The sequence below is a fragment of the Musca domestica genome, unplaced genomic scaffold (genome assembly GCF_030504385.1).
Source record: "Musca domestica strain aabys unplaced genomic scaffold, Musca_domestica.polishedcontigs.V.1.1 19, whole genome shotgun sequence".
Taxonomy (NCBI): domain Eukaryota; kingdom Metazoa; phylum Arthropoda; class Insecta; order Diptera; family Muscidae; genus Musca; species Musca domestica.
Genome location: NW_026712245.1, coordinates 14,298,171 through 14,311,580, shown reverse-complemented (window position 1 = coordinate 14,311,580; position 13,410 = coordinate 14,298,171). Strand labels below are relative to the sequence as shown.

The window sequence follows — 13,410 nt, the reverse complement described above, 5'->3', positions numbered from 1 at the left end:
TTTGTGAATAACCGAAACGCTCACAAACTGCGAAGTTGGCTTCCGATACTCCTCAAATTTTACACATCCCAATATTTTCATTATTGTTTAGATGTAGATATCGGCCTGCCCCTTCTGATACCTTTACCACAAAGGGTCACAATTTTCATTATTTGCGAAACATGTCGGCAATTCTATTCAAACTTGGTATATCTAATCTAATAAAGTGAGTGAAGTGGTCGCACGTTTTAATATTTAGATCAAACATATGTCATATGTCATTTATATCACACATACCACTTGCTCGGAACTTCCCCCTTAAAAAGGGTCAACATTTTCAATAATCAGAACACAAGTCAAAATACATTTATATATTCGAGTCATTTCAGTTGTAATTCATAGCATTTCATTTATAATTCGAGAACTCCAATTGTAATTCGAATTATTCCATTTGAAATTCGTATAACAATGCTTGAACAATTGATGCTGTATCTTTTTGCAGATTTGTATTTATTGTTATGTTATTTCAAGACGAGCTGAACTGAAATTTGTAGAGAACAGGAGAGACTGTCACATACTCACCACTATGCGACACGTTTCGCCGTTGGCATGGTAGAAGAATACAGGTAGATGCATCAACGCTTTGGAGCATTGATGTGTCAAAAAAATTATTTTTTTTTTCAAATATAAGTAGATTTTTATAGGTTTTCTTATACGACGTCATTCGGAGGTTATTATAATTCGCGTTTTTCAACAATTTTTACAAGTTTAAATAATTTTTCATTCAACATTTTTATTTTCAGAATTGGTTTGACAGTTTATTGTCCCAGCAGCTGTGTCGATGCGTCTACCTCTATTCTTCTACCATGGACAGGAAGTATTTAAGTTGTTGTGGGAAAAAAGCCCATCACCGCAGAAAACATACTTTGCTGTGAGGAAGTCTTGCTGGTAGAACTAGTGTCGAACATGGATTGTTCTTAAAACTGAAATAATTCGAATAACAAATGGGATTCTCGAAATACAAATAAAATATTTCGAATCATGTCTGAAAAAGTTGTAGTAGAAATGTCCTAAAATACAGCTGCATCTCCCACCAGTGCTGGAAATATTGAAAGTGTTTAACATAAAATACGTCGATGTTAAAGTCGCTAGTACTATTTAGTAGCTGTAGTACTCGTAAAGTATGATTTAAGAAAAATCATAACAAAAATCAGAAGTCTCGTTAGGTCGTGCATTGTCAGCCGGTATATCTTCGTTGGCAACTGTATGCAGCATCTATGCAATGTAGGACGAGATTCTTAAATACGGATGTCTTTCGTCGCATTCTATTTTAGATTTGAAATATTTTAAATTTTTATCTTTGCTTCCCGATTTTCTTTCAGTTATATCTTCTATCCACAATTTCAAATAAAATAATTTGTAATTTGACATTTCGAGTTCTGGGCGTATACAATCCCTCCAAATGAAAAAAAAAAAAACAATTTAAAATTCAATTACTACAATGCCCTCTATATTTCTGTAAATTAAAGGTTTTGGCCGCAATTTCGAACCAAAGCATGTATATTTCCTGATTCGCGATATTCTAAAGGTGGCAGACACCGCTTTTCCTTTTGAAGTAGGCCTCTGTATATTCCCATATATTAATTCAAATGAAACATTCCGCTGCTCCCATCCTTTGGCGTTATTTTTCAATTCATCCAAATAAGAAAGATTTTATCCTTTTCACGTCATCACAAAATGCACTGCACGCCGGCACTTTACTAATATTAGTCATTTATTTTGGTATATTTATTTTACCATAGAACAATAAGGTAGCTCTACCGCGCTTTTTTATTTTACCAAGCTCGATATAAATACAAATAAATAGCTATGCCATGATAGAATAATACAGGTAACAACAAGTGCTGTTGTACAAAAATCGTAACAAAACCACATACAAATTTGTTTTTGTACGTAATACAAGTGTCAGAGTTATATGTCCCAAAATTTAAACAAAATAATTAATTTTCAATAAATTATTTTAGTTTCAAAAATACACATTTTTGAAATTTGGATTATTAAATTTAAAATGCAGAAGAAGATCTCTTTCAAATTGAAACCAAACTGCATACACACATAAAGTTTTCTACATTCTGAAATTTTAGGAAACATGAAATATACAACTATGTTGCCTTTTTAACCGCGAAGAACGTTGTCGCACCATCGCAATAGACGTTTCGTTTAATACAACGGCGATTTTTCTATTAGTATAAGCCAAAAAATATTCACATTGCCCTGCAGTGAAATTTTATTTTTAACAAGTAAGCAAAGGCTACAGTCGAGCGGGGCCGACCGTTGAATACCCTACAACACTATAATAAACGATACATTTTATATAGGCGAGATACTCGAAAGAATTCCACAAGATATTGTGACAAATAATAAAAGAAAACCATCAGGTTTCGTTCTCTAATTTTCGAATAATAGCAACTTAAACTAATTTGCTCATTTCCAATTTATTGGTAGATGTTGCACTTAAATGGTCTTCCTAGATCTGGAACCAATATTTCCCAAAGACCTATAATTTCTTAGAAGTGTATTTGTGAATTCTCGAAAAAGTTCCAGAGACATTTTCGGACATGGACATTTTCGTATTTTGTCTACCAAAGTTGGCAAACTATTTCACACATTGAATATTTTTGAATGGCCATCCAAAACTGCTTGGCTTTTGCAATGTCCGGTAACCCCCTTTCAAATGTGCGTGAGGATCGGGCGATAATTACGACCTGCCGACAATTTTGCAGTTTTTTGGTCCATTTCAACCCCTAAATATATGGCGATCATCTCCAAAAAGAGTAGGCTTCTATTCTGACCCTCATCTTATCCCCATGCTAAATTTCGTAAGGATCGGGCCATAAATGCGATCTGTATATGATATCCTGATATCCTAAATACTTAGTTTTGTTAGCTGTAGAAATATTACCAAATGTTTAATTCAAAATGAAAATATGCCAAAAATATGACAAAATTGAAAAAATATGAGAAAATTTTACAAAATCAATATTTTCATCTTTAGAGAGATATTTTTATGCGATTTTTTTTTTGACGTTTTTTCTTTCCTGCCAAGAGGCCATTCTGAATTAATGAGAACTGTCGAAATCAGTTCAGCCGTTCTCGACATATAAGAGATCTTTCAAGCATATCTTCTTTGATAGACATATATATCGCACATATTTTGCTATATATCCGATTTGTTGGATGTTAACATCAATGTAAAGGTCAGAAGTAACCTTGTCATGGCTTTGTGATTTCGCCGGGATTTAAAATATTCGCGGTTTTATGAAAAATTTTGAATTTTTTCAACACAAAATATATGGTCTATTTTACCCGCTAAATATTATCCGATGACCACCCAAATTGGTAGGCTTCTTCCTCGTCCTAAACTCTAGATACATGCGAAATTCCACGTCGATTGGTCTATAATTGCGACCTCTATAGCTACTGCAAAATCCGACATTTTTTCAGTATTTGGTCCATTTCAACCCCTAAACATTTGGCGATCATCTCAAAAAGGAATAGGGTTCTATTCTGGGCCGACCCCGACCTCCATTCCAAATTTCGTGAAGATTGGGCCATAATTGCGACCTGTAGAGTGATTACAAATTAACATGGACAGACGGGCAGACGGACAGACGGACGGACGGACATACATAGCTAGATCGACTCAGCTCGGCGAGCTAGGATGATCCATATATACTTTCCTATGTGGGAAACCAATATTTCGTGGTGTTACATAATTTTTGGCCCAATCAAACTTATAATACCCCCAACACATAGTGTTGTAGGGTATAAAAATGGTATACCTATTGTTATTACTATAGAGTCAAATCAGCTGCGATTTGCTGCTACCTGTAATTATTATACCATGCGTCAACACGTGCAAGTGAATGCTCGAAAGTTCACCTGCACACTAACTTTCTACTCAGCTGACAATAATATTTTCTAGCCAGCGAGCTTTGTGAGGAACTTCATTTTTTTCCAGTATTTTCAATACGGAAAAATGATTTTTGGACTATGATACATTTACGCAGCGTTCTGTAAGTTATTTTCATTCGAATGGACGGAACATTTGCACTGTACACTAAAGCTCATACCTGACAGATAATGATAAAAATGTAATGACAGTTGTTTAAGTGGTATTTTCAATTTGTTGGTTTTGAAATAAGTTTTGGGGTATTACGTCATATATATGTTCCATAAACACATACAATACCCAGTGTGTAGCAATACAACGTGGTATGATATAAAGGCCTTCGGACGAAGATTGGATTCGTTAGTAAAGGCACACATTCACAACAATTATCATATTTTTATACCCTCCACCATACTATGGAGGGTATATTTACCCTGTCATTCCGTTTGTAATCTAATTTGTAAAGCATTTATATTCCTGATCAGCGTAAAATTCTAAGTCGATTTAGCGATGACTGTCCGTCCATCTGTCTGTTGTAATCACGCTATCTTTCGAACGAATTGAGATAGAAGGCTAAAATTTTGCACACATGTTTATTTTACCAGTAGGTTGGTTAAGTGCGTAATTGGGTATTAGGTCCACGTTCTCGTATAGCCCACATATAACGGCACCTCTCGGTATTTTAATAATATTATAGTTGTTTCAAATTACGTATTTAGAGTTCGTAATGGGAACTACAATCTGTGACAGAAAATTGTCTAGGTCCAGGCCTTCGTATAGGCCCTTATATATCAGTACGTACCTCCCTACATTCGGTATTTTGAGGTGCAATACTCACCGAAATTGTTTGAGATGTCGTATTTGAAGTTCGTAATGGATGCTACAGCCTGTGACAGAAAATTGGCTACGCTGGTCCAGGTCCACGCACATCTACGATATAACGGTTCCTCCCTATAAACGAAATGTTGATGTTTTTAGCTACATTATTCACCGCTTATTCGGTATTTTTAAGATTTTAACAGAATTTTTAACGGATTTTATTTTTTGAAAATTTCGGTCCGGCCGAGCTTGCTGCTTCTTAACCTGTTTTGGTTTCTCTATTTCAAAATTGCGACAGATCATTACACCATTCCATTGTTTAAAAAGACGGACATCATTAAACTTCTAGTCCAAGGCGGTCCAATTACTACATTTGGAGCAAAAATCGACAGGACTGACTCCCAATCTTTGAGTTAAATATGTTGAGAAGTACAGGGTTGCCCATATTCGACGGACCCATCTGGCATAGCCATAACTTTTGACAGAAATGTCTTATCGCTTAATGACATACCGCGTTTGAAGCGTCAGTCCGTCAGTCGAATATGGGCAACCCTGTATGGGTTTCTGCAAATGTTACCTAGGATATGGCTTTAACATGGTTTATGTCTTGTTTTCATTAAGCACAAAATAGAAAAACTCATTTATTGTCAAAAGGGAATTTCGCAGCAATGTCAAGGTGAATTGTATATTTTTCGCCACAATAAAAAATTTTGAAATGTAGGGGGTAGAGTTGTATTTTTTGAGAATTCGCCTTCTGGTCGACCTTATAATTGGTTCATGAATGGAAATTTCGATTCCGTTCAAACCTGTCATATCGTAATATCTTTATCGTAGAAGGCGAATTGTTATGTATTGGCAACCCTGTGCCGGCTCACGGAGACCGCATTGTGATACAAAAGCTCGCAGATTTTCTCACTGCCCCATGTCCTCTCGACATCACCAAAGTATTCCGCATCGGTTTATCTTCCGCGAAGGAAACGTCAAACCAACTTCGATTATGAATAAGGCAGCGATTGTCGACGCTGGCTCTGTTCTGTCTGTGCATAATAGAACGATTGGCACCACAGGCCGCAATCAGTAATAATTCTTTTCTCTTGCTGTTCATATCAGCTCAGAAAGAGGGCGAAAGAAACGCAGCCGTTGCAATTTTACTTCTTTGAACTGTGACATTATTTGTGAATCGGTATTTTATGTACACTTCGTTATGACTTCGTACAACACGCTGTCACATTCCGATTACGATCAGCCAAATTCGGAGAACGTTACTACAAAGAGCGGTACGTTTCATCGCATGATCAAATATTGGCGTAACTCGCCAAGGACGGTGGGTGGTCTGAAGAAAAGTTCCAGCTTCATCGAATACCGGAAGCATCAATCGAATATGGTTTATCATCGTCTCGAGAGTTACGACGAGTCGAAATTGGCCAAGTTAAGGTAAGTGTCAAGAGTGAAATTTCCCTCCGTGTAATTATGGCTGCCGTACTATTCAGCAGCCATGATAAATAATAGCATCTATAAAAATATGCGAATGTGTCACTTCTATTTCGATGAAACCGAGCGATTAAAGAAATTGTGGCTTGTGTGTTGAAACTCTTGTTTCGTTCGAACGCCGTAAAATGAATCAAAACAGTCTTGGCATTAATCATCCATTTCATGTGTTTATTGTGGTTCCGAGATTATCCGATACAATAATACATCAAGGCATACATACACTCATTATTGCGCTGTAAATAAGTACTGCAAATAATAAATTCTACGAAGAGAAAACACTTCTCTCTTAATATAACCCCAAACAATTTAGAAGAAGTCTGAATATCTTTGGCCAAATCTGAATACCATCTCGGCTTCTGGTCGGAACGAGGAGTACCGCAAAGTACTAAAATTACATCAATGCCCAGAGGATTCAGAAGGGCTGGGATTTTGATACATATATATTTGATATATATATTTCAATTCACGAAATAAACACTAGTTGAAAAGAAAACATTAGATTGTGGACCCAATACTTTCGCACCCCTTAAGTTATAGTACCAACTTAAGTTATAGTACCAAAGAACTTCGTCTTATTTTATCCATTTGGAATACTAGCGAGTCTAACTCATAATTATACCCTCATATGGCTAGAGAGGGAATTGTATATCATTTGATACGGCCAATATGGGCAATATCGGCGCACTCCTTCTGGGCCGAGATATCTATATATATATATGTATATATATATATATATATATATATAAATATATATATATATATATATATATATATATATATATATATATATATATATATACATATATATATATATATATATATATATATATATATATATATATATATATATATATATATATATATATATATATATATATATATATGTATATAGATATAGATATCTCGGCCCAGAAGGAGTGCGCCGATATTGCCCATATTGGTCGTATCAAATGATATACAATTCCCTCTCTAGCCATATGAGGGTATAATTATGAGTTAGACTCGCTAGTAGTCCAAATGGATAAAATAAGACGAAGTTCTTTGGTACTATAACTTAAGGGGTGCGAAAGTATTGGGTATATATATATATATATATATATATATATATATATATATATATATATATATATATATATATATATATATATATATATATATATATATATATATATATATATATATATCGGCCCAGAAGGAGTGCGCCGATATTGCCCATATTGGCCGTTTCAAAGGATATACAATTCCCTCTCTAGCCATATGAGGGTATAATTATGAGTTAGACTCGCTAGTAGTCCAAATGGATAAAATAAGACGAAGTTCTTTGGTACTATAACTTAAGGGGTGCGAAAGTATTGGGTCCACAATCTAATGTTCTCTTTTCAACTAGTGTTTATTTCGTGAATTGTTGCACTAAACTCATGTCTGATTTGAAAGATAACAAGTAAAGTAGTATCAGTCGGTTTTGCCGACAGATGTATACCCTCAGCCTATGTTCAATTACTTAAATATATTTTGATGTGTGGTATAATTTTTCAAACTTTTGACCCTGAATAACCTAAATAAGTATGATATAAATATGGCGACGTGTCATGTTTGGCTATATCGTCTACTTTCTTCAATTTGTACGAAATATGCGATAATTTTTAGGAAATCTTAAAATGTGCATGAGTTACCAGTCGACCGAAGTATTCCATTTTCATACTTCATCTTATTAAGATAAAAATATTGGTACAGGAAAAATGGCAAGAAAAATAACATTTATATCCAATTTTATGCGATCTCAGGTTTCAGGTTGAGAGATATGAAAAGTTGTAAAGAATCGCAGACTTGTTTCACAAGTTATGACAGATAAAAGTATTGAAAAGTGTGACCTTTTGTGGGTGAGGTACCAGGCGGGGTTCGCAGATATTTACCAATCTCACAAGAGATCTTGTGTAAGCAAAAATATTTGTATTGTTAAATGTAAATTTGTGTTGTGAAATGTAAAGAAAGAGTTTTTCAAAAGCTTGAACCCTATGTAGGGGAGGTACCAGAAGAAACGGTCTCTACCATCTTTATTAAAGATCTTGTGTTGATGAAAATATTCAGAAACGTTTTGGTTATTCAAAAAAAAAAAAACAAGTTAAAAAGCAGTAAGTTCGGCCGGGCCGAACTTTTAATACCCTCCACCATTTACAACGAATTTGGAAATCTTCAAAAAATAAAATCCTTAAAAAATTCTGTTAAAATTTTAAAAATACCGAATATAGCCGTTATTTTGGGGTCAATACGACGTGGACATACATATGCATTGTTTGTCATAAGCCATTACCATATTCAAATTCGAAACTGGACCCGCACCGACAATTTTCTGTCACAGACTGTAGTTCCCATAACGAACTTCAAATATCAAATTTTAAACAATTCCGGTTAATAATGTCGCTAAAATCATCAAAATACCGAACATAGCGAGGTGCCGTTATATGGGGGCTATACGAAGACGTGGACCTACACAGACAATTTTCAGTCTTAGGGTGTAGTATCCATTTGGAACTTAAAATACCAAATTTGAAACAATTCCAGTGAATAATGTCGCTAAAATCATCAAAATACCGAATATAGGGAGGTACCGTTATATTGGGGCTATACGAAGACGTGGACCTGCAAAGACAATTTTCTGTCTTAGGGTGTAGTATCCATTTGGAACTTCAAATACCAGATTTGAAACAATTCCCGTGAATAATGTCGCAAAAATCATCAAAATACCGAATATCGGGAGGTACCGTTATATGGGGGCTATACGAAGACATAGACTTGCACAGACAATTTTCTATCTTAGGGTGTAGTATCCATTTGGAACTTCAAATACCAAATTTGAAACAATTCCGGTGAATAACGTCGCTAAAATCATCAAAATACCGAATATCCGGAGGTACCGTTATATGGGAGCTATATGAAATCGTGGACCTACATGGCCCATTTACGAACTTAACCTGCCTACTGGAAAAATAAACATGTGTGCAAAATTTTAGCCATCTATCTCAATTTATTCGAAATATAGCGTGATTACAACAGACAGACAGACGGACAGACAGACGGACAGACAGACAGACAGACGGACATCGCTAAATCGACTTAGAATTTTACGCTGATCAAGAATATATATACTTTGTTGGGTCTGACATGAGTATTTCGAGGAGTTACAAACGGAATGACAAAGTTAATATACCCTCCATAGTATGGTGGAGGGTATAAAAATGATCCTTTGTAGGGGAGGTACCAGAAGGAAAGCTCCGATCTCTACCATCTTTATAATAGATCTTGTGTTGATGAAAATATTAATGAAAATATTCATGGATATTCAAAATTTTAACCCTTAGGGGGGGAGGTACCAAAAGGAGTGGGCCGATATCTTAGCCCCAGACCTTGAGTTAAAAAAAGTATTAATATGTGTGAAATTTGAGGACAATCAGACTCTTACATCACTTTTTATAAGATTTATAACCATTCAAAATTTTGACCCCTTGTGGGGGAGGTACTTGATGGAGGTGACCGATATTTTCCATTTTCGCACCTGGCCTAGCACTAACGCAAATATTAATACTTGCAAAGTTTGTGCAAAATGGGATTATCGTTTCTTTTTCCGTGCAGAAAATATTTTTTGAAAATTTCGACCATTTGTGTGGGAGGTACCAGAAGGAGTGAACCAATACATTTCATTTTAACGCCAAACCTTGGGTTAATTAAAATATTGGGATATGTGAAATTTGAAGACAATCAGGCTCTTACATCACATTTTACAAGAGTTACAATTATTCAAAATTTTGACCCTTTGTGGGGAAAGTACCAGAAGGAGTAAACCGATATTATCCATTTTCGTACCTGACCTAGCACTGATGGAAATATTAGGATTTACAAAGTTGGAGCAAAATCGGATCATCCTTTCTCTTTCTGTGCAATAAAATATTTTCTTTTAAAAATTCGACATTTTGCCCATCTCCGAACTCGATCTATGTTTGACAAAAATATTACGATGTACCAAGTTTTGACCAAATCGGATACTCGTGCGCACTAGCCAGACAGACAGACGGACAGACATCGCTAGATCGACTCCAAATGTCCTGAAACGGATTTGATCCAAAAAGACCTAGGGTCTAAAACTGTTATTTCGACTAGGTACTTTTTGACCGTATCAAATGATATATACCCTCTCTAGCCATATGGCCATATGGAGGGTATAATTAGTATTATCGTTTCGCATATGGTTGTGTATAAACTTGACTTAAACGCTGGGAAATATTGCGACATTACTTTGAACATCAGAATATGTGCGAAAATTACGTACTGAATTTGAAACTCATTCTCATGCGAAATGCAGGTGCTAGACCTTTTTAAACATTTCATAGAGAGTAACTTCTCGTGTGCGATTTTTTCTTTTGGAATATTTACTTTAAGGATATGAAAAGTACCAAAAGGTAGAAAATTTCGATTCAGTATTATTATGAGCGATCAGTAAGCTTTTAAGTTTCCAATACGGCATTACATTAGGCTGTCATTTCGAAATTCGAAAATTATGGATGAGTAAAGTATTAATATATACACAATTCTACTCATTGTTATTGACCAATCAAACTTGTTTATTATGAAAGTACCAAAAGGTAATAATAAGTACAGCATTGTTATTGCACCATCGATATAAGGTATGCAATTATGCGTAATCATCAGTCATGGGTGGCAAGTAACGGGATTTTCGGAAATTGGCACTTTTCGGTTGAAAACATTATCAAAGGGTAGAAAATAGTACAGCAAATTATGCACCAAAGTCGCTCTGTGTCTATGTATGCGACAGGGTTTAAATACTATTTTCAGGTGACAGAGTCCTTTAGTTCGAAAGAAGCAAACAGACTTAAATACAAACAGGTTGATTGGGAATTTTATTCAATTGAGAATATTTTAATAGGTAAATGTTTTTTGTTCTATTTTTGTAAGTCATGGGTAATTCGTTTATCCCGAAAGATATTCCCTTTATAGCTCAACGCTTGGTTAACATTGTATGTTCAGATGATATAGAGTTGTGTACTTTCGTACCACGGACACATTATGTTTACTTAGGTCCATTTACTTTGCGATGTCATGCTGTTACTTTCACTTCCGTCCATAGAGAGAAAACAACACCCAGAACATCTGTGTTTGCTTAGTCGAGAAATGTTTCTTCGACGCCAAGATCATGCCTTTTACCTACATGACCCATTACCCAAAATTGGGTGTCGGCAAATGCTAAAAGCAAAGTTTTATCGGCATACCAATTTTCAACACTGGAAGTTTACATGTATGTACATTTGTATTTGAGAGTGGGTGCAAGGAAGGTCTTGAAATTCTTTTTTAACTAAAATGGGCACTGCAACATTTATTTACCTTTTTTTTTGGCAAAATAAATCTTTAAATACATACCTTCTAAATAATATGGACCTTCATCAATCCAGTCTGGCATGTGTTGGAAACCATTAATGTCTGTTAGGTACCGAAAAGACTTTAATCATTAATTAAATATACCTTGATGCAATGAATTTATGAAAATTTCACCAATTTCACAAATTTCAAATAAATTGTATTTATCTTTTTTAAAACGAGATGATAACTCACAACACAGCAATGTTTTTCATTTTCGAAGCCTGTCGAAGTCATACTTGCTGTGCTGTGAACATTTCACAGATACAGAACAGTCAAAGTATTTTGGTTATTATAGCAAAATTCAAAAGAGTCTCTCGCCCGATTACATTGTTGTTTTCCAACTATACAATGCCTGCAAGCATGGTGTAGTATGCACGCATACTTCTGAGATCTACGGTGCCTTCCAAATGAATGAGATATCCAAACATGGCATCACAACAGCAGCGTACATAATTACAAGAATGGAAGAAATTGGTACAACCCAAAGCTGCTAGAGTTCTTGCTTGATGTTGAACATCGTCACCTCGTTATCAACGCCACTTTTCTCCAGCCACAAAACAATGTGTCCCCACATGGCACATGGGAATGCAAAAAATGGAAACCATGACACCAACACAGAAAACACAACTTTATTATCAGTCGGCCCACAGCCTCGATGGGGTCTGAGGGGATCAATTGTGCATTCTGGCAAAGAGAAAAGTCGTTTGAAACGAATGCAGCCAAAGAATAGCACGACAAAGAAAAATCGTATTCACTCTCTTGCTCTGCACCACAATCCACAAGAGAGTTTGCTCTGTCGGCAGAACAATGGGCGACAAAGTTCGTTCAAAACACAGCAGCAGAAATGGTTGTCATACAGTTGAACCGTTATCAGGTACAAACAAATAAATAAAGAATTCCTAAATTAGAACTGTTGGTTATGAATATATATACTTTATGGGGTCTATGAGGAATATCTAGGGATGTTACAAACGGAATGACAAAGTTAATATACCCTCCCTTCCAAGATGGGGAGGGAATAATAAGAATATCGGTTAATTTTTTTTCGCAAATAATGACACGACAGAGTTTACATAGCATTTTAGCGCAAATGTAGGGCATCCTCAAACCAGCCTCGACCGACCCAACTGAGCAGTATTTCATTGTGGCTTGTCGTATGGGGGAGTGTGAGGAATTATTGTTGTGGTAAAAAAAGAGTTCTCTTCCCCAAAGAGAGCAGCACTTCCAAACAATTGTTCAAATAAAGCGAGAATTTCAGCGTTAATCCAAGTGGCTGCCAGCTGTGGAATATAGGTCTTGTGTATACAAGTTTTTAATGTTGCCGATGTTTGTTCTGAGCGTGTTCGGGATTTTCTTTATTGATTCACATTCCTCAAGTAGCGCTTCAACCTCAAACAGAACATAACAAAGCAGCGATGCCGAAAATTGCCGGCCGACGAGCATTTGTGGAACATGTGTGAGTGTATGGCGTTGTTTGTTAAAGAGCGCACTGGGTATTTTCTCCGGACTCGGAATGTCTCTGAGCATGTGAGCATTGCTGTGTGTTGAGTTGTTGGATGGTCGACTGGTTGTGCTTTACATTTTGCGGTCGCACTTCCATTTCTCGCCTTAGTTCAATTTGATGAATCTAACGGCAACGGTCGCCGGTCGGTTAAATACGCGTCTGAAAATACAAAGTAGCCAAAAGAAAGCAATCAAAACACATCAGAAAAAAGTTCGCAGCCTCTTTTCTCAATGGG

The 13,410-nt window shown here is 35.8% G+C and overlaps 1 protein-coding gene across 1 annotated transcript in view; it reads left to right on the top strand.

The window, feature by feature from the left end:
• The first annotated feature begins 5,823 nt into the window (after positions 1-5,823).
• The window catches only part of LOC131800486 (rap1 GTPase-activating protein 1-like), a 60,354-nt gene continuing 52,767 nt past the window's right edge, over positions 5,824-13,410 (top strand). Inside the window, 1 exon segment of the mRNA XM_059121360.1 lies at positions 5,824-6,184. Within this exon segment, the coding sequence (XP_058977343.1) occupies positions 5,955-6,184 (230 nt within the window). The 5' untranslated portion in view covers positions 5,824-5,954.